Here is a 27,118-nt window from a genome sequence, read left to right on the forward strand (position 1 = left end):
TCAGTAGTGATGGAATGGATGCTTTGGTATTTGCAGATGATGTGGTGATTTGGGGAAAGGGAGAAAAGGAAATAGGAGACTGGACATTTGGAATGAAAATCTGGAGTTTGAAATGGTAATTAGTAAAAAGAAAACTGTTGTCATGCACTGTGGAAATAGAAAGAGAAGCCAGGTGTACATAGACAGAGAATGGTTAGAGAATGTAGAACAGTTCACATATCTGGGTAGCATTATTAATGGAAGTAATGAAATCAGTCCTGAAATTAATAACAGACTAAGTAAAGGTACAACATTTTATCATCAAGTCAGAGAGCTTTTATGGGATGACAAAGTACTCAAGAGAACGAAATTAACATTATATAAACAATATTTCATACCAATTGTAACATACGGACTAGAAACGCTGAAGCAGTAAAAATGAAATTTTTAAGAACATCGGCTAAAAAGACAAGAAGAGATAGAATTCAAAATATTAAAATCAGAGAAGAGCTAAACATAGAACCGTTAGTACAGAACATACAGAAAGCAAGACTGAGATGGTTCGGACATGTAAAAAGAATGGGAAAGGAACTGGTAACAAGAAGGGAATTGGAAAGAGAAGTTAAGGGAAAGAGATCAGTTGGAAGACAGAGAAGAAGGTGGATGGAGCAGATTTGGAAGGACATTAGAGAAGCTGGATTGGATGTGGCAGAAGTAATGGAGCAGGAAAAGTGGAAGAACAGAAAGGAGTGGAGGAGGCTTGTTAAACACACCCGGGCGACTGGAGTGGGACATTGGTGATGATGATCATGATGATGATGATTTTATGAGATTGTATACAAGCTTAAAGCAGGGCCGCTGCCACGCAACATAAGTTTGGCTGAGGCAGCTGCTGTAGTGCAGAATACAAACACAGTGCGTTCGTTCTGAGTTTATATGAGATACCCTGTATCTTCCGTTTCTTCACATCGCATACAGATTTTAAATTATACATAACAGGTTAAATATATGAACTTGATGGAATACACACATACAGTCAAACCTCGATATCTCAAACCTCCAATACTCGAATTTTCAATATCTCTAAGTAACAAAAATTTCCCTGTCATTTGTCCTATTCTTCATGTGTATGCATTTCTCTATTACTTGAAATTCGGTTACAGAATTTCTTGATTTCTCAAAGCAAACATTTCCTCCCTTTAAGGGCCATTTTCTCCAAATCGAGTTAAACCTAGTATAAATTAAACCCGTTTAACTTTAGTACCTAGTTTAAAGTTGCGTCCATTTTCTCCACCAATTTCTGACACTCGTTTAGTTTAAACGGGCGAGCTGTCGTTGGCGCTAACGTTGGCTGCACTGAAGGAATAGTCGAAGGCATGGTCGATTGGAATTGGCCAATCAGAGCCAAGTAATTCAATGACCGACATTTTTGTAATAATATCAGCTGTTTGTGGCGAATTAATGCTATCGTACGTAGTGAATAAAGAACAAATTCGGCGGGATATTAGCTTTACTGATAAATAAATTGTTAACATTTGTGCGAAGTGTTGTGTCATATAATTCTACCTATTGCTGTCTACAATTTATTGGAACGCACTTTTATTTCTTATTTTTCTGTCATGCTTTACCATAAACAAGTACCGTGGGCCTAATACGTGTCTTTTGATGTCTGTATTGTCTTATGGAACACACGGGAACGTTGAAATATTAAAATCCTAGTCTTTCAGCAATAGGCCTACGGTATTCCTTTCCTCAGAAAATCAACATTTATGTGAATTTCAAGTAAACAAATTCTAAGCATGCTCGGGATCTATCTCCTATCAAAATCCATCGCCCTCGGCCGGGATCAATCTCACAAACCTTGGATCCAGCAGACAGACCACTGAGGATGTATTATTTGGAGATGTATTACTTGATTCCATATTCGTTTATAACATAACCAAGTTCGCGATGTGTCGTACTGTATGCATAATACTCTTCTCCCTATAGCATTAATATTTCTATTGCTGGTATGCTGGCAATAGATACGATGAAACATTCTTCACTATAATTTATTCTATTACAAGTTTGCTAGCAAGCATGAAACACTTTTTTGTTTTTCTGATCCTATAAATATATAATCTAGCGATTAGAAATTGTATACCACCGCCTCTCCTACCGTGCCGGTCAACATTCTGATGGTAAAAATATTTTCGACAAATGGGATTCGAACCGTCTTGTCACGGATTCGGACGATGCGGACTTTACGCTTTAGCGACCACAGCCACCAGGTACCGCATGAAGAGCGGACATATTACACAAGTTATGTACGAATATTCTTATGCTTCACATTACAGTATTCATACCGCCAACAGTATTTTACAGTATATAATATTATAAGGAGACTGCAATTTAAGGTCTGTGGTCCCCGTTGTTAATGAAAAAAATGCCTGCTGCATCATATCTTAAAGCAACCAGAATCATTCCTTGTAGCGAAATAGCATTATTTCGTGCAGTTGACGTTTTAAATGAATCCTTCTTCGATACTAGACAATCCTTGCTGTTCGCTTATGAATTATAAATCCATCAAAGAACTCCGTTACATCCGATTTTCCAAGATTGTAAACTTTTGTTGGAACGCGGCTTCTTAACCTCTCTTGCACATCAAAATTATTTCCTATTTAACCAAAGACTTCAATAAATTCTCCCATTTTTCTAATGCTAATACTAGGTTATAATTTTAGTACGTTTTTCATTAAAGTGCTGCAGTACTGGTAGTCAAAACTAACCCTTCTATTAGGAAAATCACAGATACGTTAATAAAATATCAAGAAGGTTGAATATAAACAGCAGTTTAAACCAACAATATAGAAGGTTTAACTCTGAGCCACGTTTAAACGTGATTCAAAGTTTAAACCAATATGGGGAAAATGAATGTTAGTTTAAACTCAGACTTAAACTAGATTAAAATAAACCTAGTTTAAACTCATTTGGGGAAAACGGCCCTAAGCAGAAAATACTCTGTAACTCAAATTTTATACAACATCAACTGTGCAATACAGCATTTGCAGTTTGTGAGGAACAGTTAATGAGTAATGGAAGGGTTACAGCGATGATGGGAGCTGAGAAACTAAAATTTCTAGTGATCGGAAAATTGGCAAAGCCTCGCTGTTTCTAGGGTGTGAATTCATTATCGGTCACATATGAAAACAACCCGGAAGTCATGGAGCATAAGCTCAATTTACAAATCTTGGCTGCATGGTATTGACGAGAAGTTTCAATGTGAAGAGGAATATCCTCCTTTTCGTAGACAACTACCGTGTTCCTCCCAAGGTGTGCATGGTCTTCTTGCCACTGAACTTAACATCTGAATTACAGCCTATAGACCAAGGGGTGATTAAAAACTTGAAGCATTTCCATAGAACCACTACAGACGATAACAGTGCTGAGTAAATCGTGGGCTGGTGTGAAGTAGGAAACAATTAAACTGCTTCCGTGCTTCCGCCAAGCAGGATTTTTAAAGATGACTCAGAAGCCTCAAAACACAAAGAGGAGGACTCTGACGTTATAGTGGCCGAGCCTCCTACGAATACAGTCAACGCTGCTGGCGAGCAAGATGATGATTTCCAACAAGAATAGTTGGAGCTGCCCTCTCCTGTAAAGTCAGCAGATCAGGCAATAAGTGCAGTGGCTATTCTTTGATCCTGCATACAGCATCAGTCGAATGTAAATGACGGTGTTTTCACAGCAATAAATATTGTTGAAAAGTGTATGGAAGAAAAGGAGGTAAATGGTAAAAAGCAGAAGAGACCAACAAATTTTTACAAAGTTGTTTACTGAGGTATATTTCTTGTTTCACTACTGTATGTACTGTATTGTCTTCTAAAAAGTTACTGTAATAAGGGTTATAATTAAAGTGGTGCCATAAAATAAGAGTTTGTTTGTATATTTTTAAATACTGTTAAAAATAATGTATTCAGTTTATGTTCGTAGATACATATGATTCAGTTATGTGCTATACATGCTCATAAATGGTAGTGTATTCTCTATATCTCAAAATTTTTAAAAATCAAAATAAAATTTAGCTCCTGATGTTATTTGAGATATCAGAGGTCCACTGTATTTAAATGTAATCAGTGCAACAGTACAAGTCTTTCACAAAGAAAATAAGATCATACATACATATTATTAATAATGATCAAAAATGGGAATATACTGTAGATCAGTGAACAGAACTGGAGGCCGGAAGTGCTTAATTGACTATTGTTTTTTAATACTCTTTTTCTGAGAAATTGCAACATAGCATCCAGCAGTAATTTGACATGAACTTGTCCCAGAAGCTCTCTATAAACTTAATGTCTTGGTGAAACCTTTCACCCATCTACTCGGCTGGAAAAAATCTAAATGCGAATGTAGGAAATAGTTTGAATGACGTTTGACAACCCATTTCTTTATAGGTATCCAGTAATTAACGAACTCCTCATCTGTAGATGGGAGACTTCGTCTTTCCTAAGAAGTTCATATACAGCCACTTGAAGCTTTTCCAAGCTTTCATTTCAGTCTCATCCAAATTTTCATCAAATTTTTGATCCTGCAATAGCTCTCTGATCGTGGGCCTACCAAGACACCTTTTTTGTTTTTTGAGATATAGGAATCCTTTTGAACCACCTCTTCTGTGTTTTTAAAATGGTTTTTCCTAAGCCAAGCTTTATATAGAGAGATGGAAGCAGTACTTTTTTTTATTGGGTCAAGTAGTGGGATATGCTGGAAGCTTTCTTCTCCTGTGTTGTAACTGCTTCCCACGAACCTGCTACGCTGGCTTAGCAGGGGGAGAGGTGATACTCCCAGGTGGCAGATAGGAGGGTTCTAACTGGCATGCTGGCAGACTTGTGGGAAATAGAATACCTCCCACGGACCAAACACACAACCCCCTGTGGGTGGGGAGCGCAGACGAAGAATACACCCACGGTATCCCCTGTCTCTCGTAAGAGGCGACTGAAAGTGGGGACCAAGGGATGATCAAATTAGAACCATGTTACTACTTGTAATTAGTATCACCACGCAGGGAACACCATGGGTCGCTTTTACTTGCGCATAATATCACTATGTTAGGTACACAATAGGTTTGTGATTAGTAGCGACAGTGTGCGCTCAGGATGCATTTTACTGTACCTGTGATTTGTACCACTACAGTAAAACCTCGTTAATTCGAAGTCGCTGGGACTCAAAAATCGGACTTCGAATTACGTGATTTTGAATTAACCGCCAATTTGCAATTCAGATGTGCCAACCCTTGCCGCGATACAAAACATTCTAAGGCCCGTTACTGCATACAGTTAACCTTAATTTACAGTTTATACCTTTCAAATGCCATTAAAAAAGAACTATTTCCAAAATGTATCCAAGAAGGTGCATTTACAGTATCCAAATAATGCACTTGGATATCTCACTGACAAACATAACCTCATGCAACGAAAGAAAAAAAAAAAAGCATGATTCAAAGACGAAGAGAAATCTATGCTGCCTCCCATGTGCAAGTGCTTTATTCATTGCATTACTGTACTGTATGCATTTTATATGCCTTGTATTTACACAGAAAGTACCCGATGCCCTTAAAATTGAGCTTTCCTATAGCTCTATCCTTGTGCGATTTCCCGACATAGCATTTCTCTCGTACTTCAGAAATTAAACACTTGCCACGTCACAAAGTATTCTAAGACCCATTAACACATGCAATCACCTCGATTCACAGTTTAAATCTTTTCAAATGCCATGGAAAAAACTATTTCCGAAATGTCTCTAACAAGGTGCATTTACAGTGTTCAAATAATGCACTTGGATAAATCACTGACAAACATAACCTCACGCAACGAAGGAAAGAAATCACACAATTCAAAGACTAGGATAAATTATGCTGGTTCCCCCGTGCAAATGCATTATGTTTTGGATTGCTGTACTGTGTGCATTTTTAGATGCTTTGTACTGGCATGGAAAGTGCCCGACGCCCTTAAAACATTGTGGCTTATCGAACTTTCCTATGACGAGGGGATAAAGTATCTCACTTCCATTTGCATTGCAACGCACTACAATGACCCCCATCCCCCACCCTTGTACGATTCCCTGGCTGGCACTTTCTCCTTTAAAACCATAAGACCATTTGGGCTCGCATTAAAATAAAGCAGTGCAGTTTCATCGGCAATGACAATATTGTTCAGTGCCTACGAATTTATTATGTGAGCCACGCTTTTTCGTCAACTGTCGGCATCGCCAGTGTTCGCGGATTGTGTTTTTCCACACACTGCCTGTTGCGTGATATTGCGGCGTTCCTTAAAAGGTTGAATACAAAAGAATTCCGATTTCATTCAACTTAGAAATCATGAAGCGCACTGTAGACCCGCCGAAGTGAGTGTAAGTGCAGAAAGCTACCCCTCCACGTTCCGGAAAATGCATTCTATTATGATGCGGATTAATTTAGAGTTGAAATTACTCTGTAACATACTATTGTTTTAAAATGTAAAGGCAGTTTCGAATTAAAAGTCTGAATTTCGGTAATGGGGCCGACATTGTACTTCGAATTACGAATTATCCGTATTTCGAATTAAACAATTTAAATAACATGCAAAACTGTATCTCATGTTTCCGGGAACGAGAGCTTCTTCGAATTAGGCGGGATTTTGAATGAATCTATTTTGAATTATCGAGGTTCTACTGTAAATGAACGACACCATGGGTGAACGACACCATGGTTCTGCCGTGCCTATGATTAGTTCCCACTATGTGAGGAACACCACGTTATACCGCGAGTCCCTGTGGTTTCTCCACTTATGTGAAGAACACAATCGGTTTGTGTTGCCTGTAAATAGCGACACACTGTGTGAAACACCATAGGTCTGTGTTGCAAGTACGCATTACATTACCTGTGAGTAGTACTATAATGTGTGGAATACTGCAAGTCTACGCTACTTTTGATTAGTACCGCACCATGACAAACGCCATGCTTCTACTTTCCTAGCGATAAGTACCATTATGAGGGGCCGTTGCCTGGATTTTGGACCCGTTTAGACTACAAGTATCATTGATTCAGTATTGTGCTTTGGAAGCAGTCCCTTGGTCAGTAATACTATTGTTTAAGGCTAGTTTCTGGGAATGTGGGGCATTGTGGGTCGGATCCACTGATTGTTTTAACTTCATATCTATCCATTCATTCTTCGTCCCCACGTTTTGAATTCTGGTCAGTGGAGGATTATGGATTTTTAATTATCCTTACATTTCATTTCATCTCATTTCTTGCCTTTAGGGGCCGATGACCTAGATGTTAGGCTCCTTTAAACAACAAGCAGCATCATCATCATGTAACTGCTTCCAACTTTCCACTCTTGTTTGACATGTTCACTTGTATTTAGACTCTGGCGTAGACAAAGGAAACAGCAGAATTGTGCAAATCCTCCCTGCATGCTCATTAACATGGCGATGGCTTTCAAATCTCCACAGATATGCCACTGGTGTAAATTGTATTGATTTGATTTCTTTACTGTGTTCATATTTTTGGTGAAAGATCTCTAATGAGATCATTCAGATCATATTGGGTAAATTGCTGTGGTTTGGAACCAGACACCTCAGGAATGAATTCAGGATAAAAAGCACATTCTAATTTTCTACAACCAATACCTATGTCACATTCCATTTTCTAGAAAACTTCATTTTCTGGAGGTTTCAGAATTGGTAAGTTTTCATCATGAGGGATAGGGCCCTCCTTGCAGATTCTATAGGTAATTGTGTATATAATTTTTTGTTTGTTTTTTGCTGAGAAACCCTTGTTATTTACACAACAAAAATAATAGTCATGAGTTTAGTTATTCAAAGATTGCTATATCATAGGGATGATAAATGGCATTGACATTTTCTTTTCTTACCGGTCCCCTAAGCCCATTGAACAAGGTTTACATACATATGTGGTGCCAATCCTTTATCTTGATCATCAAAAAAATTACCAAAGTATAGTTGGTACAATTTCTGAAGCCATGGAGTGATTGTACGCTGTTTTGATTTTGGAGTGAGAAAGAGGAATTTCTAGCTTTCATCTTGTTGATGACGCCAGATACTTCTGATGTAAATTACACAGCACCACATAATCTTCATACCACTATCTCACAAGATTCACTATTACTTGTAAGACTGTGTTGTATTCGATATACAAACTGTGACTGAGGGAGATGATTCTATGTGGATGAAAGGACAAGATAAGCTTTATCTATGACGAAAAGTCATGCGTCAGCAGAAGATAAGAAAGAAATTCCAGTGCCATGAGTGCCATGCCGGGAAGTTCTGCGGTGAGCTGCATGAAAATTAACAATATGGAATTATCAAATAAATAGAAAACTGTACTTGATGGGGCAAAACTCAAACTAAATATGAAATCAATCCATTTATATATACACACAAATATATATTTACTACTTTCAATTGCATTCGGGAGTTGGTAGGTTTGATCTCTGTCGCTTCAGTTTTAATGGTCCCGCATGCTCGCTTAGGAATCAGATTTAAATCTTCCTCAACACGTGTAAGCCACCCGGTCCAGAACTGCTGTGCACCGGTCAGAAATAAATGCCGTAAATGGAACAGCAACCAGAATTTCCACGCACTGTTTTCAGTGAAGCATTGAAAATAATTGCACTCGACAACAGTGATGTTAGCACAAAGATTTTTGTGGTAAATCTCGAAACATTCGGGTATATGTAGAGGCAATTCACACTGCTCATTGTCTCTCGAAAATTTGGGATCTCGATATGTTTGTCTTTGCTCCAATAGAATTGGATGCAAGGCTTACGAACTGGGGATGTCAGAATGCAGAGGGTAAAGGCCTTAATTTCATCCTCATTAGTGTCAAGCCATTTTTCACCGTCTTTTTCCAGGTGGGTCCGATAATTGTTCCATAGCATAAATATTTGTTTCCCCACACAATGTGGGAGACGACTGGTTTATAACCTCCAAGAATACAGACAACTCCGATGCAGTATTATCCAAATATTTGTTTCTCAGTTTTCCTGATACCCCTGGAGAGCCTGCAAAGGGTTGAATAATTGGTTTATCTCTATTACTAACCCACACCCAGTCACTGTTTTGGTTTCCCATGCAGGGCTTTAGGTACGATTTCACTGTCACTTGAAATCCAGTCGATGGATCCTTTGTCTGCTGGCTTTGTTGTACAATATCCAGCTAATCTGTAAGGCTACATCCATCATACATGTAATCAGACACCAGATCCAATTTCTCCCCTCCCCCCACTGGATTCCGATTTGGTAACAGCTGAAATTTTGATTCATCTGATCAGTACCACCCATAAATAAGTTGTACTTCCACGAACCTACTACGCTGGCATAGCAGCGGGAGATGTGATACTTCCACGTGGCACGTTCCAGGTGTCGGATAGCGGGGTCCTACTGCAAGAAATCAGCTTCATTTCCCGTAGCAAATCTTATTTACATTGAATCAGTAACAGTAAATTTCCACCTTTTTGATACTTATATTTGTTTTAAGCAAATTAATTAACTATTTACAGTACACGTTTCATTCCATTTGGAACATCTTCAGCTATATTACAACGCATAGGTGAAATTACAAAGTATATCTATCTTCTTAAAAACATCTTAATGAGTACCTAGTTATGCTTAAAATCTATGTGAATTTAAAAAGTTAAAATAATTAAAATCAATGTGGATGGTTGAATGGGGTGGTGGAATGGAAATGGTTAAAATAAGTAAATAAATTTCCCTTCCCATTCCACTGCCCCATTCAACCTTCCACATTGATTTTAATTATTTTAACTTTTTAAATTCACATAGATTTTAAGCATAACTAGGTACTTATTAAGATGTTTTCAAGAAGATAAATATACTTTATAATTTCACCTAAGCGTTGTAATACAGCTGAAGATGTTCCAAATGGAATGAAACTGTAAATGATTAATTTGCTTAAAACAAATATAAGTATCAAAAAGGTGAAAATTTACTGTTATTGATTCAATGTAGGGGGGTCCTAACTGGCTTGCCTCCGGGCTTGAACGAAATAAAATAGCTCTCGGGGACCAACCAACCAACCCCCTGTGGGTTGGGTGCGCAGACGAAGAATACATCCACGGTATCCCCTGCCTGTCGTAAGAGGTGACTGAAAGGGGTGACCAAGGGATGATTGAACTAGAACCATGAAACTACTTGTGATTAGTACCATCACGCGGGGAACACCGTGGGTCGCCTTTACTTGCAAGTAGTACCAGTATGTTATGTATACAATAGTTTTCTGTTTAGTACCAGCAGAAAGCGATTCACTTTGTGTTTACAGTACCTGTAATTAGTACCACTGTATGAGTGACACCGTGGGTCTGCGTTGCCTGTGATTAGTACCCACTATGTGAGGAACACTACGGGAATACCGGCACCTGTGCTTATTACACCTATGTGGGGGAACACCGGGGTTTGCATTGCCAATGCGTAGTACCATTATGTGTGATTCACCACTGGTCTGCGTTACCTGTGTGACGTACAATACTTGTGAGTAGTACCATAATGTGTGGAACACCGTGAGTCTGCATTACTTGTGATTAGTACCGCAACATGAGAAATACTATGGTTCTACTTTACTAGCGATAAGTACCATTATGAGGGGCTGTTGACCTGGATTTTGGGCCCCCTTTAGACAACAAGCATCATCGATTCAGGATTGTGCATTGGGAGCAGGTCCTTGGTAAGTAATACTATTGTTTTAAGACAGTTTCTTGGAAGGTGGGGTTTTGCAGGTTGGAACCACTGATTGTTTCAAATTGATTGAATTCAAGTCAGTTTAACTTTCAGTATTGAGAGTTGGATCCGCTGATTATTTTAAATTGATATTCATCCATTCATTCTTAATATTCATGTTTTGAATTCCTTTGTGCCACATGAAGAGGAAATCGTGGTTACAGCTCCGATGTCTAGAAGTCCATCATTTATCTCCATTGCTGTCTCAAAATATCCACAATCCTTCTTACAGAACATTTGTTTGTTCAACAATAGCCATCCTTTTGGAATTCTGTTCTCTGTGATGGTCCCATTACCTGAATGACCAAGGGATGTGATGTTGGAGAATAGTGCAGGGCACGAAAACAAATTATCCATGTAAAACTGATGATAGTGATTTGTCTCATCTGGAAGCTCGTCCACTTGCACAGTAACAGGGTAACCACCTTGCAGAATGACTTCTCATAATCTGCATTACACTTAGGACCTTTGCCCTGATAAAGCTAAAAATTTACTAGCCACCTGTCTTTCTTTTTGAGACTCCAGATTTTGTCTCCAAATCTAAGTGGCACACCCTTGTGGGTGGGGGACACAGACAAAGAATACACCCACGGTATCCTCTGCCTGTCGTAAGAGGCAACTAAAAGGGGCGACCAAGGGATGATCAAATTAGAACCATGAAACAACTCGTGATTAGTACCACCACACGCGGAACACCATGGGTTGCTATTCATTGTACGTAGTACCCCTATGTTAGGTACCAAATAGGTTTTTTGATTAGTAGCAAACAAGAGCGCGACAGCTCTTACAGTACCTGTGATAGTAGCACTATATGAGCGACACCATGGGATGATGGATGCCCATGATTAGTACCTACAATATGAGGAACACCATGGGATAGTACGAGTCCCTATAGTACACTTCGGTGATGAACACCATAGGTTTGTGTTACCTGTCAGTGGTGCCGCAATGTGCGAAACACATTAGGTCTGTAATACATGTGCGAATTTCATTACCTGCGAGTAGTATCATAATGTGTGGAATACCGCCAGCCTACGCTACTCTTGATTAGTACTGCAACATGACAAATATCATGGTTCTACGTTTCTAGCGATAAATACCATTATGAGGGGCCGATGACCTGGATTTTGGACCCGTTTCGACAACAAGCATAATCTATTCAGCTTCGTGTTATATAAGCTGTCCCTTGGTCCGTAATACTATTGTTTTGTGCGAGCTTCATTGCATGCGAGGCACTGTGGGTCGGTTCCACTGACCGTTATAAATTCATATCCATCCATTCATTCTTTGTCCTCACGCTTTGAATTCTGGTCAGTGGAAGATTTTGGACTTTTAATTTGTCATCTCATTTTGTCTCATTTCTTACCATTAGGGTCCGATGAGCTCGATGTTAGGCCCCTTAAACAACAAACATCAATCAATAAATCAGTCAATCTATCTGGCTTTCTGTGGATAAAATGGCGCCGTGAACACTTCACCATGCTTTCGTCATAAGCCAGATGTTCTTCGGGAATTAAATTTTCGAAGCATCATCTTTCGATCATCTCCATACAGTGGCCTGATTTTCCATGCCTTGTCTTTTAGTTTGATCGTGTATTGTCTGCACAATGCAGGAAATGACAGGTCATCATTTGAGTCCCAGTAGTGTCGCTTGGATGGCAATTATTGTAACCACTGACATGCAATTGCAATAAAATACTGTATTTCATCCACAGTGATTTTTGGAGCTGGGTGGTTCAATAATAATAATAATAATAATAATAATAATAATAGTTTCCACAGCTAAGTTCTCAACAATTTCACTGTCCATTGTTCAAAAATGTCTACTATAGACATATTTTCATACGTGGAGTAATCTGAATTTGGAAACAAAAAAGGGGGTTCAGCGTCAAAATCTGCCTCTTTTACCCATTCGATTCAATTTTGATTTTTTCTTTTCCAATATCCACGATTTTGCTTGAGTAGAGGTTGGAGGATGACAAGTTGTGCCCACATCCGACGGAGTTGTGGGTTGTGTTGAGCCATTGTTGTCACTGTAGGTCACACCCACTAGCCAATCTTATTTCAGCGTAAGCTCGTAGCTGTCGGGATGTCAGATTGTCAACCAGTCTCTAATAATAATAATAATAATAATAATAATAATAATAATAATAATAATAATAATTCCAAGAAATGTTACCTTAGAAGTTTGGTACGTACAGTTAACCCGCCAATGGTCGCTAAGATGAAAGTAACGCGAGTGGTCGCGCGTTGAGCAAAATGCTCACGGTATGATATAACGTGTTTACATAATAAATACCAAAAGATTTCAAGCGTAAATGTATTAACACATTAAATTAACATAAGAAAAATCTCATTGTTATAAAGGACACTAAAAATTACAAATAAAATAAAATTACAAATAGTAATAAACCTCAAATGGTTATAACTGTATCTGGAAAAAACAATTGCCAGTTTTCTAAAATAGTCTGTGCGTCTTTCGCAATGCCCTTTACACAAGGAGGATGAGTCACTATATTTACAGGACAAGTCCGCGAGCGTGGAATTCTTCTTGGTGGGTGTCTGCCCTACTTTGTCACCTTATACTTAGCTATATAAATATTGTCACTAAACATGAAATTCTCATTTACCTCCAACATTTGTTGTTTGCCAGCTACAGATTACTCTCCAGGTACGGTTCCATCAGCACGATTTTCTGTCTAGGATGGTTCAGTATCCATTTTATGTTCACTTTCACAGTCCGAGTCATTGTTTTCGCCCTTGAGTTGATCAGTAGGAATTTCATCAAATGAAGCTAAAATGTCACGACTTGAAGCCATCGTCACGCACTAATTACACATTAATACAATGAGTTGCAAAGAACTGTTTCAACTATCAGACAAGATACAACAATAGCGAAGCTACAACATACACAGAAATTAGCGCCAACGTGACTGGTCGCACGCGAAGCAAAATGCTCACCGTTGACGCTCGCTGAAAATTTCTCCTTCCCTGTCCCTTCTCAAGGTCACAGATATGCGTTTCAATGCATCCGTCCTTCTCTCAAAACTGCAGTGCGAAGGTTCATCAGGGCTGAAGTTGGAAACTACATATGGTATAAAAGAGTAGATGATTTTCAATGATAGTGAGCATTTTGCTCATATAGCGACCACTGGCGGGTTAAACATAACTTACCCTCCTTCATCTTCTTCTGAATCCTCATCCGTATCAATATTTGGTTCTGGAGGCTCAACAAGTATGTCAACATTGCCATTGATGTCCTCATTATATATAATATCAACAGTCTCGGCTAGTGAGAATGCTTTACATGTAACTAATCTCATGTTTAGACCCGTATTGAAATTTGCTATAATATGCTTAAAAAATTGTGTTTTTTATTCCACCTTTTCAATACAATTGATTTTATGTTGTTAGAAAATCATAATGCTACAACACTGTTTTATTGGGACATGTTTCGCTTGATTTCAAGCATCCTCAGCCTATGTAATCATCTCAAGGTTAAGACCTGTCATTTTTAATTTGCTTTGACAAGTTTGTGCTTAATTATAATTCTAAAATTAAGTAGTAAAATACATAAATGTAGGAATTTGTGAACACATTGATAGTTTAACAATATGAATGACTATACTAAAATTGGAATATCCGTTAATTCTAAAGACATTGACGTCCAAAACACAGTAATATCTTCAAAATGTTGAAAATTTGGCTAATTTTTTTTTCCAAAGTTCTTGTTTATTAAAAACAATTGTAATTTGACTTCTATGTTAAAATTTGAGTTGTAATCTTTGATAAAACTTTTGGTGTCTGAAGATTAAAATCTTGGATACGTTGGAATTCTGCTTCAGGTATTAATTTTGAGGCATGCTACTGTAATTTATTAGTTTTGAACAGTAAAATGCTGAATTAGGTAGTTTCATCGAACTAGTCTTGTTTTGACAATCAGATTTTCCTTTGGTAGTAGTTTGTATTTGTGAGGGTTTAGTCAAAACCCTCAATCCAAAATCGTGAGGTGTTGATTTTTTTCTTATTTCACAATATTTGAATGATGGTAAGTCTGTAACAAAGGAAATTCACGTGAATAATATTGTGTGTTATTGTGCTTTTACAGTGATCTAATGGTATGTATTCACTTACCCGACGCGGCCGATATAAAAAGTCTGTTAATAGAGCAATTACCAATATTACTACAAACTTTCAAATCAGATAATAGTAAATTCTTTAAGACATTAATTGCTGTATGGCAACCGTAGGTAATGGGCTTTTAAGGCCATGGTTGCTTCCTTACCATTCCTAACCCTTTCCTATTCCATCATTGCCAAAAGATGTATCTATATTGGTGCAACGTAAAGCAGATTGTTTGTTAAAAAAAAAAATTGGCAAAAATTCATTTTCGACCAGTGTAATGAATTGAATCTGTAATATAAAGGAACTAGTGGCGAAAATCATTCATTGGAAGTACACTATATGTGTGGTCATATAATCCATTTGTGGGTTATATTTAGCTATTTTTAAGAGCAAATTTGGACAATTTTTAGGTCCTAAACATCTGAACCCTGTTTGTCACTGTTGTAAGATAAGTGCGTTTTTTATTTTATGTTACAGAAGACTTAAATGTAGGTGTTGTTGTGACATTCTGCACTTTTGCTATCACACTTCTGATGGTGTTTGGAGCTGTTAAAGGAAAGCCATCTTACCTCATGCCATTCTTCTGCTTGCAAGTTTTTGACTTCTGCATTGCCAGGTAAGGAAATTATTCTTTTAAAGTAAATTAAGGATAGGTCAGAAATGGCTTCCCAGCAAGTAGTGTACAGTAGATCATCTGAACTTTAAGTTCAGTGTGACAAAATGTTTCTGCTCCACTCATTACTACTGAATATTCAACCTGTTCTCTGGTGGATCTTTGAATGCACGATTCTTTCCCCATGCCTCAGAAGAGGTGTAATTAAAGTTGGGGGCAAAACATGACGACCTCAGTTCTTGGAAGCGACCTGGAAGCCAGCTGTAAATCCCACCCTGCACCCTTCTGAGTTAATGAGCTTCGTGTTATCCTTGCTTGGTATGGAGAGGTTGCCAATTCACTCTCTTCACTCTTGACTCTTTCTTCATGCCGAGTGCAGTGCAGTGACCTAGTGAGCATTATTAATAGTAAGATATGAAATAACTGACATTTGTAATATGTATAACTTATCAGTTTAGCGCAAGAGCAGTAATATGTCGGTATTCTTCCGGCCGTGGGTAAATCAAGAATCGCAGTGTAACAAAGCGGAATTAAATCGGCTGCCTGGACCACCTCCTCCTCCTCCTTCTTCTCACCCGAGAACTCCAACTAAAAGTGACAAAAATGTGATTGGCAGAGGTGTTACATTACGAAAACAAATTGTGATTTGGTGAGGAACATTAAAATGTTTCTCACGAGGTGTTTTAGGAAATGGCGGTGTTATAACTTGTAAAAATTTAAATAATTTAGCGCCGAAAGCGACAGGAATCTGTGTTACTACGGTGAAAAAAAATAGTTAAAATCAGTGATGTCAACACCTATGTAACCCCCACTAAAAAGAAAGTTCGGAAGCAGAAATTTAAATTTGATAAAATAGATTATTTCACTTGGGACCTGCTTCGTCGAACAGTTTTTGAGTATTTTTTGTATTACTTTATTATCACATTAATGTAAGTGACCATTGCCACCTGTTCCCAATTGCGATGTATTTGTTAATAATAATAATAATAATAATAATAATAATAATAATAATAATAATGATAATAATTAGTTTTTCTGGGGACCCACACGTCAAATTAAATGTATTTTTTTCCTTTTTACAAATATTTATGAAAATAAAGTAAATAAATAACAATAATCCAAACCTATTTGAAACATTTTATGGTTTGCATAACACCCTAAAGTGGGAGTTAATGCCTTAAATTGTATTGATTTCCCTTAACTGTCAGAAGCTACCGTCTGGGACACGGAGGAGCCAATAATTATACTAATTATGAAAAGTTAATAATAATTCAGTTTTCTCTTCATTCAGTATGGATAAATTATCATTTTCACTTTCCAAAATGGTTTATATTACAAACTGCGCAGCCTATTGGTGGGATAAAATTGGGTAATTTGAACATTCATTCTGTTAACAATTATATGATAATAGCAACAACAGCATGAAATTATATTATTATTATTATTATTATTATTATTATTATTATTATTATTATTATTATTATTATTATTATTTATGTGGCTATTTCAGCCTTATAATGTTCCAGCATTTACGTGAAATGGAAAACTACAGAAATCATTTCAAGAACAACCGGTGGGATTTGAACCCACGGCACCTGCCGACTTCGGGTAGTAGCCCGTCACACTATCACTGAGCTAGTCCAGTTTTGTGGGTCGTTTAAGTTTGCATTTTGGTATTCAGGGTCTCTCTTCGTTACCTCGTAACCTACTTTAGATCCCCATAATGCAATATTATTTTTTCATGGCTAAATTCCAAAGCTCCAATAATAATAATAATAATAATAATAATAATAATAATAATAATAATAATAATAATAATAATAATAATAGTAATTCAGTTTACATCGGAATGACAAATAGATTCCATAAGAAGATTTTATTCCTGCTCTGGCTCGTTTGGTGCTAATGAGGGAGACGATTTGGCAACTCTGACTACGACAGACATAGTAAATCCTATTAGCCCCTAATAGACATCAGGCTGTTGCTGGAGGGTAGTGGTGTGAGGCGACGTCATCATGTTTTGTCCCCAAGTAAATATTGTGACATACTCTTTTTCTTTTAACCATACTGTGTTGTAATTATTTTCTATTTAATAATATTCCTTTATATGAAATGAAATGGCGTTTGGCTTTTAGCGCCGGGAGTGTCAGGAGACAAGTTCTGCTCGCCAGGTGCAGGTCTTTTTAATTGACTCCCGTAGGCGACCCGCGCGTCATGATGAGGATGAAATGATGATGAAGACGACACATACACCCAGCCCCCGTGCCAGCGAAATTAACCAATTATGGTTAAAATTTCTGACCCTGCCGGGAATCGAACCCGGGACCCCTGTGACCAAAGGCCAGCACGCTAACCATTTAGCCATGGAGCCGGACTATTCCTTTATATGCATGACTGAGATACCTTTTAATGCTATGCAGGTTCAGTAAAACCCGTTTTCATTAAACCTGTAAAAATTGTGGATGAAAAGATGTGAAATACTAGATGAGAGGGAAGAAAACCATAAGCTTCCAAAAATTCTGACATTTTAATTTAACATGTAATTGCATGGTGATTAAAGTGGAATTTCATTGTCACCCTCTGTTCTAGTAAGTTTTTCTCTTTGGTACTCACAGTTTAAGTCCAATTAAATAAATGTTTTGAAAGAATGTGATATTGTCATTATCTTCTTCTTAAACATGTTCATAACTTTGACCTCCAAGATTATAAATTCCTGGTGTTAGCCACTGACTGAATATAACGTCAGTATGTATCGAGGCTTGCATCCGATTTGTAGTTATGATTTGCACTTACTGCTTTATGTATTATCAGTTATGAAAAAGATTCAAGCTGCTCAGTTTATAAACAAAGAAAAATCTGTAATAGAAATAATAAATGCGTTCAGGTATGAATGTTATGGATGTGATATTGTACAGATGGTGGACCACATACCACATAATTGTTCACAATTCTAACGATATTACAGATTGCATATCTGGCAGGTAATTGTGGGAAGTTGAAATGTTCCTGTATCAAGTGTTGTGCTTAACATTGAATTTATTATCCTATTTAACTTACAACTTATTTCAGTTTGACTGCTGTTGGATACCTGTGCTACTTACCAGACATTCATCGTGTGGTTGCTGACAATCCTCATCTACCATTCCAAGACAAGCTGTTGCAGCTGAATCCTCAGTGTCTGTCTCTGCTTGTTTTGTTGACATTTATGTTCACAATGATGCTGAAGGTTAGTATCAATTGGTATATTAATCCATTCATTCTGTTATTTATTTGCTTTTCATAAGTACAGTAAAATATCAGTATAACAAAATTTTGGGGACTTCAGAATTTAATTTGTTATAGTGAAATTTTATCTATATATATAAAATAAGTTTTGTCTGTACATTGCTCAGAATTTCAAAAGAATTGTATTTCTTTATCGGTCATGTCCACAGTAACAAGAAGATGCACTTTTTTCTTTTCCGTAATGTCTGCCTGTATGTATGTATGTATGTACACGCATCACTAGAAAATGGCTAAAGAGAACTTAATGAAAATCGGTATACAAAGTCGGAGAATAAGTCGCTACAATCTAGGATATAAATAATTTTATTCACGCTGAATTAAATGGTAGTTTAGGGGAAAGCCTAAAATTTAATTTTCAAATATTTATGTCATTAGTGGTCCTATCTTAATAAAAATTGGTATGCAAAGCTGGCAAATAAGCAGCTATAATCTAGGCAATAAATAATGTTATTCACGCTGAGTGAAATGGTAGTTTAGGGGAAGGCCTAAAACTTAATTCTTAAATATTTACATTATTAATGGTCCTATCTCATTGAAAATTGGTATGCGAAGTCAGAGAATGAGCCACTAAAATCTAGGCTATAAATAATTTAATTCACACTGAGTGAAATGGTGGTTTAGTGGAAGGCCTAACATTTAATTCTCAAATATGTATGTTATTAGTGGTCGTACCGATAAATACTACATAACCAAAGTTATATAGAATTAAATTTCCGACCTTTTATGTCTTATAGATTTTTACCGTAGCAGCTATGATAACACAGATATTCCTAAATTTGTATTTTTGTTGCTAAGTCCATATCAACGCCGAGCCACGAGAAAATGGGTTCACAGAATTGAATGAAAATCGGTATATAGAGTCGGGGAATAAGAAACTATAGTCTAAGCTATAAACAATTTTATTCACCGTGGATGAAATTGTAGTTTAGGGAAAGGCACTTAAAATGTATTTTTTAAATACCTATGTTATTGGTCCTTTCGAAAAGTACTACATGAAAAAATTTATAGAGAATACAATTTCTGGTCACTTACGTTTCATTCAGTTTAAAGTTACCGACTATGATAAGAGTGGTATTTCAGCGTCGGAAGAAAACTGAATGTGAAGGGCTACAATATCGCAAGTGCATAACATTGATCAACAATAACATAACATTGACCATTGTTTGTAGTGATGTTCTTTGTCTCTTATGCTGCCTCTCAACTCTGATAGATGGGATTGCTGTTGCGTACCGAGTATAATAGCCTGACTGAATATTGGCGGGAAATGACCGGGGAGTTAGAAAACTTTCTTCTTTAGCATGCCATTCGTCTGGTTCATACATTTTCTGATACAGCTGGGTACGTAACTCTCTGGTTCATCATAGTATTCCAGCTATTCGATCCCTACTCTGGCACGCTGTTTTGAATGAGCAGTGGGCATACTTAAGGTCTGTGGCCCAGTCTGGAATAACAATTAGGGCTATGCCAAATTATAGCACCACAATTCACTAAATAACTCAACATTGAACCCTGAAAAGAGCCGTTTCCTAAGGAAAACTTCTTCCTCATTTTTATTAAATTCTACATTCATTTTATCCCAAATTAGCAGTGAAGAGGGGGTTTCTCCTCTGGCTTGGAGGAAAAATTTGCCTCAAAGTCATACTCGTGTTCAATCATTAATAAAAAAATTGATAAAATCATTAATAAAACCAAACTGAAACTAGCTACAAATTTAACTCCATTGAAACCCGTCAAACCAAAATACACTAAATTCACGTTCACTAACCATAGTATTTATCCGATAACCAATTCATTAATGAAGCACGAAATAAAAATAGCCTACACAACAAAAAACACTAATCGTAATTTATTCTTTAATCACAACTCTATTAACATCACAGACAATAGTTACTCTGGATCAGGAATATACAGATTGAAATGCTCTACATGTAATTTTTCTTATGTTGGCCAAACTGGCTGCAGCTTCTCCACCAGATACGCCGAACATTACAATGCCCAAAGACACAACAAATTCTCTGCAATGGCCAACCACGAGGGACACAGGGCACAAATTCACCACAATACAACAAGACCTCCATATCCTAAAAAGAGTCGATAAAAGTAAACTCATGACAGAATATGAAAACTTATTTATTTTCCTCGACCAACATTTTAATAAAGACTAAATGACACTATTGTTAAAAAAAAGACCCTTATATGAACAGATCCTTATTTTATTACGAGAATCAATTCCCCTCACCAACATATTCTTAAAAATCTTCAACCTCACATCAATTAGCGTTCCCACCTCCTCTACAGCTAATATACCTCCCTCCCTTCCCCCCACCGCTAATACCTCTAATTCAAATACAATCAATAAACCCATAGCCACACCCACCATAACATCGCTCCCTCCAATGGCCTTACACCGATACAACATGCGCAGTAATACACTCTCTTCCTTCCCTCCCACCAATAGCAGCCCCCCTCCAAATACTACAAACAAGCCAATAGTTACGTCAACGCAAACAGATCCCCCTCCAACACAAACCTTCAGCTATAACACACGTAGCAAGAAGTCTACTGTTGCAAATACTTCTAACTCATAACATTACAAGCTATCTTTGCCACCATCAAATGGAAAGTGCACACGATTCTACTTCAATATTTTCAAACGTGTTTTCACACAATTAACTCTACGTTTCTTGCTTCCTTTTACAGATTCTACTATTATATGCCTTTTCAACTAGAATATCTACAAACTCACAACTTGCAACATTTGAGCATTACTTCAAATTTTGAGATGGTCCATAGAGATCCTATTTAAAACTGTTCTTCAACTTTTATTCTACAACTTCATATCCTCAACGTGTTCTACAACTTCACCATATGCCTCTGACTTTCGTCTTTTATCTTCAAGATTATGATTAACTTCGGATCTCTCGACCAACCTTTGACTTTTATTCTATCTTCTTTACTTTGATTATATACGATTTTTCGCCATCGTCTAATTATAACCACCAGACTATCAACTTTATTTTTATGCAATCTTACTACTTGTTGTATAACAATCTGTTATCTTATCCATTGCACTTATTTTAGCAGCCTTCTAATGTTATTTTTGTTAATACTTCCACTATTATATCTCATCACATTGTATTTTTTAAACCATCATTGTTATTTTTAATGTTATTTTACTTCAAATCTCCTCAAGATTTTAAAATTCATTTCATTATTACATGTTATTTAGATGCTTATTTTTAATTTAAGGTTAAGACTATGGCTGATGATGCCTTCAGGGAAGGCCAAACATGTACCTCAATTAGTTAACAAATTTATGTAAATCATCCAAGACTAGACTTTGTATTGATTAGATGGTCTAATAAATAACTTATTGTTATTATTTCAATCAAAGTTTGATAAGTCACGATGTTTTAAGAGCATCGGATACATTCTGTGCAAGTACACTACAGGACATCTAAAATGCATATAGTCCAGTAATCCAATGAATAAAGAACTTGCACTGGAAAGCCAGCATAGATTTCTCCTTGTCTTTGAATCATGTTTTTTTTTCTTACGTTGCGTGAGGTTATGTTTGTCAGTGAATTATCCAAGTGTATTATTTGAATACTGTAAATTCACATTGTTGGATACATTTTGGAAATAGTTTTTTCTATGGCATTTGAAAGGTTTAAATTGTGTATCAAAGTTAATTGCATGCAGTAACGGGTCTTAAGAATGTTTTGTGATGCAGCAAGGGTTTGGCATTTCTGAACTACGAGTTGGCGGTTAATTCGAAATTACTTAATTTGAAGTCTGACTTTCGCATCCCAACGACTTTGAAGTAACGAGGTTTTACTGTATGCGCCTTATGACAATAATTCAAGGAAGTTCAATTCAGCTACTGAATTCGTACTCGGTAGTAGAAATCCGGGAACAACGTGAGCATGCGCCATTTGCTCTGTACTGCAATCTAAGGTAAACATGCTGCAGGTCCGACTGAAATATCATTTAATACATGCACCAAGTGGCCAAAAGTCACGAGAAGGTGTGTCTCATTAGAAAATGTGCCGTGTAAGATCCCTGAGCGTTGCGGCTAGCTGCGACATAGCTGAGCAGCCTGTCACATCAGTGTCATGAAGATGGCAACACGCTGCGAGTTAACAGGCTTTGAACGTGAGATGATCATCGGCGCACGGCACATGGGTCATGTCATTGTGGAGATTACATGCGAATTCAGGTTTCGGAGGTCAACAGTGTCGAGGGTGGATCTTTAATATAGGAGAGATAATGTTACCATCTGCGTAAACCACCACGGGGGAAGACTACAAATGTTTAACGAACTGACCCCACATTGCCTCCGCAGAACCATACTGGGTGCTGGATGGGCTACTGTGAGTCAAATCACCGCCCAGTTGATTGTTGGGTGTCGGGAACCCATTTCTGCCGGGACTGTAAGGAAGTAACTGCACTGCATAGGCTGCAGGAGCCGACGACCAACTCGCTTCCCTTGGCACAGAGCTCAACGACGTGCATGGGCCGCATGGAACAGTGGCGATGTTTGGTATGGTCCGTTGAATCCCGAATCCAGTAGTATCGAGTTGATGGGCGTGTGAGTGTGTGGTGTATGCCCCATGAAGCTATGAATCCTTCGTGTCTAAAAGGTTGTGTCCAGGCGGGAGGTGGCTCAGTTCTAGTCTGTGCAGCATTCTCATGGTCGCAATCGGGTACCATTGTACGACTGCAGGGAGCGCTGACAGGTGCACGTTATATGGTCATTCTTTCAGACCATCTCCATCCCTTTCTGTCCCTCGAGTACCCTGATGGAGATGCCATGTTTCAACAAGACAATGTGCCATGTCACCACTCTGTGGTGGCACGCGGTGTTTGGAGGAGCACTCCAGTGAAGTTACGACCATGGATTGGCCCTCCAGATCCCCCGATCTGAAACCAGTCAAGCATTTATGGGATGCTATCGATGGTGGTGTAACGCTCCATGAACCTTGCATCAACTACACAAGATCAGTTATCAGATAGATAGATATATAGATAAATGTCTTTATTGGCGTAGTTAAGGCCATTAGGCCTTCTCTTACACTAAACCACAACCTTCACAACCCTCTTACTGATTCACGGATAATTATGAATTTTTCAGAGTTTCCTCCCATAGTGTTGTACTACAATCTTTACCTCGTTCAGATCAATAGAATTTTAAATTAGATTTTATATAACATTTTTATTTTAAAAACTATTAATATTTTCTGGTGCTCGGAATAAAAACGTCACAAAAAATCCAAATCACAGTCTATGCTAATGATTGAGGTTCATTTTGTAGCTGGAGTTTTGATACACACTTTAAAAAAAGGAAAAGTACGAAAATTCTTATAAACATGGAATGTATAAGGGAAACGTGATATATTGTTAAAAATGTGGGAAATTTTGAACATTTTATTTTAAAATATTAAAATTATTAAAATTCTGACATTATTAAAGTTGCTTCTGGTTGCCAGGAAGCATGCCAATACTGGGATATGTGCAGCAATTGTTAACAACAATTGTAGCATATTTAATAATCGAATGAATATTAACCTATTTTTTTCCTTTGTTAAGCTGGGTCTCCCCCCTTAAAGGCGGATGCCCGGCCGTCCTTTAAATACCAGTAGGCACAGCAGCAGAAATACCACCCTTTAAACGAAAATAACTAGAAGTCAATTGAATAAAGATATAAATGTAATTTATTTTGCATTACGTTCCTAACTGATTAATGCATATAAATGTGTACTCACCCTAATTTTGAATATCCACATTTTGCTCCTGAAGGTATTCCAAAAAGCACCCTGTCCTGCACACTGGTAGATTGCACTGCTTACATTTGAATGTTGTTTCTTGCCTCGCCCAGAAGCTGCCCTATTTTTCATTTGTAAACACAAAGCACACACTTTGGCACGATCATGTATCTTCACAAGAGAATGAAATAATTTAGGGCATGGACAGCCGATGGGTAAACTTCTTTTCCTGCCCGTATGTTTGCAGGACGTGAAGTTCCCGATCAGCTGTTGTACCAAGTTGCGCTGGAAGTTCAGCTGTCTGTTTCCATGAGCTGAGAGAGTTGGTCGGTTACTTATTTCTTAAAGAATGAAACTATTGACAACGCACACATTGATCACAAAATGAAAAATTTCCACCTACTTTTTTTTTTTTTTTCGACGATCGCCCAACCCCGTAGTATTCTCTTTTCTGATCACTGATATCCATGCCACCCATATGTTTTGTGTAATTTATGACAGCACGAGATCATACAATTTCTATTTCTTCATTGCATTCACCGGTTTTTCATTTCACTGTACCATCATTCACAGAATCTGAATTTGTTGACATCATAAGAACCGTAGGTTTATCTTGCCACGCTGTTGCTGTTACACCCTCAGTTTGCATTTTCCTACATTCTCCCCACCTCAGTTTCAGCTGTGCAGGTTTCCTAAACTGATCAGGCCAACCCTTTCTATTTACCCTCATTGTCGCACAATTATAGGTGTTACGGGTTAGCAGTAATTTCATCAGTTTTGCAGAACTGAAAAAGTTATCAAAGTAAACGTGATGCCCCTTTCCCCAGTATGACTCTGTCAGGTGTAAAACCACCTGCTCTCCTAATAAATTCTGGTCCGTGTTTCTTTCTTCCCCTTGTAAATCTCACATTTCAGAACGTAGCCATTTCCACTGTCAATACCCCATGCATTGATACGCCATTTGGTGGGTTTTCCTGGGAGGTACTGTTTCAAGATAAATCTTCCCTTGAAACCTATCGTAGCTTCATCTACTGTCAGTTCCCGGCCATGTGAGTACAAAATTCCGAATTTTTCGCGGTAAGTTGCAGAGCTTGTCTTGCTTTGCACAGAATATCGTAATGTTCATCTTGTGGTGTTGGCCTGTTTACATGGTTACTTAGACGTAAATATTGCCCAAGTTTCCTAAACCATTTGCGTCATTGCCCACCTCACTAAGGGGCACGTGCAAAAGTCTCCTAGGAAGTAATAGTCTCTTTCAGGTAAAACAACCAATCCTATATAAATTAGAACTCCTACATATGTCCTTAATTCATCAGCGTTAGTGTCTTGCCAGGTAGTATCAACAGTGTCAGTTTTTCTTTGTAAATATTTGTTTTTCTGCTACTGGTTCATAAAATTCCGATTTCACAAATAATTCAAAAAGATCTTTTCTGAACTCCCGGAAGGTAGAGAGTGATTTGGACCAGCATTGTTTTCCTATATTTTCAGTTCATCCAGATATCGCTAGTAACATTTCTTTGTAGTCCTGTCCTTCGATCTTCACACAGTATTTGTTCACGTTCATGATTTTTGGAATCATTATCACTACTACATTCGTCAGAATACAATTCTGAACCACAACTAGAAAGCTCACTATCTCCACTAACTTCTAACTTATCTTCAGTTTTGTATTCTTTCATACCTTTCGACACAACTCTGCTATTAGACGACATGGTGTGAAGTTGAACAAGAATAATCTATAACTGAAAGACTGTCTTTATGTAGTAGGTCTGCTTGGGAAATTCACACAGGAAATGCTGTCAACAATGTCAGCGCAGCTTGCTGAGTCAAGGGAATATAATGGGGTTTCACATGACCCTTCAATATTTCTCTCGACACACTTCTAATGAACGCGAGTGTGACGAGCACTTTGGAGCGTTCAGCGTGGCAGGCGGTTGATAATACTCAAGCGCTCTGGAGCGTTATGGACTGCAAAGAGTTAAAACACACATGTCCAACTTACCTGATGTACCCCATTTGACTTTTAAGCAAAAATCTCATGCCAGAATTTTGCGTCAAATGACGATAACCACAAAGGAGTTGAACCAATTCTTTTTATGTTATATTTGATGTATCTTTTAAATGTAAATGAATTGTAAATAATTTTTTTAATATCGGGATTCCTTGAATAATTTACGCATCCATAGTTTTCGTCAGAAAAGTGCTTTAATTACACGAGAAAGTACGGTATTTGTTCTTGTCATTGGTAACATCGAAATGAATGTGTCCTTTTTTTTATTAACACTGTCGTGTAATAAGCCGCCGTGGGCCACATTCTTGTGGTCTCCTATAGTACATAACCGAACATTCCAGTATTGGGAAATTTTTGAGTAGGTACACCCCTGCTTGCAACTCTTGTAGTTCAGCACAAGTGGGCCCTCCATGTCCTGGGGGTATAATGTAGGTTTTCCCCATTTCATGTTTATTAGGTAGACGACTCTCATGAAGGATCAACTGATCTGGAATGTACAGATGCAAGTGTGTGTTTGTGAGTGACATGATTACTGTGTGTGTGTCTCTCTCTCTCTCTCTCTCTCTCT

At 37.7% G+C, this 27,118-nt stretch overlaps 1 protein-coding gene across 2 annotated transcripts in view; it reads left to right on the top strand.

Moving 5' to 3' along the window:
- LOC136864674 (lysosomal-associated transmembrane protein 4A) overlaps window positions 1-27,118 on the top strand; it is a 100,044-nt gene that overhangs the window by 59,737 nt on the left and 13,189 nt on the right. For both annotated transcript variants that reach the window (XM_067141981.2, XM_067141982.2), the window contains exons 4-5: window positions 15,354-15,492; window positions 18,559-18,715. In XM_067141981.2, coding sequence (XP_066998082.2) covers window positions 15,354-15,492; window positions 18,559-18,715 — 296 coding nt within the window. The remainder of the gene's footprint in view (window positions 1-15,353; window positions 15,493-18,558; window positions 18,716-27,118) is intronic.

This window comes from Anabrus simplex, chromosome 2 (genome assembly GCF_040414725.1).
Source record: "Anabrus simplex isolate iqAnaSimp1 chromosome 2, ASM4041472v1, whole genome shotgun sequence".
In the NCBI taxonomy this organism is placed as follows: domain Eukaryota; kingdom Metazoa; phylum Arthropoda; class Insecta; order Orthoptera; family Tettigoniidae; genus Anabrus; species Anabrus simplex.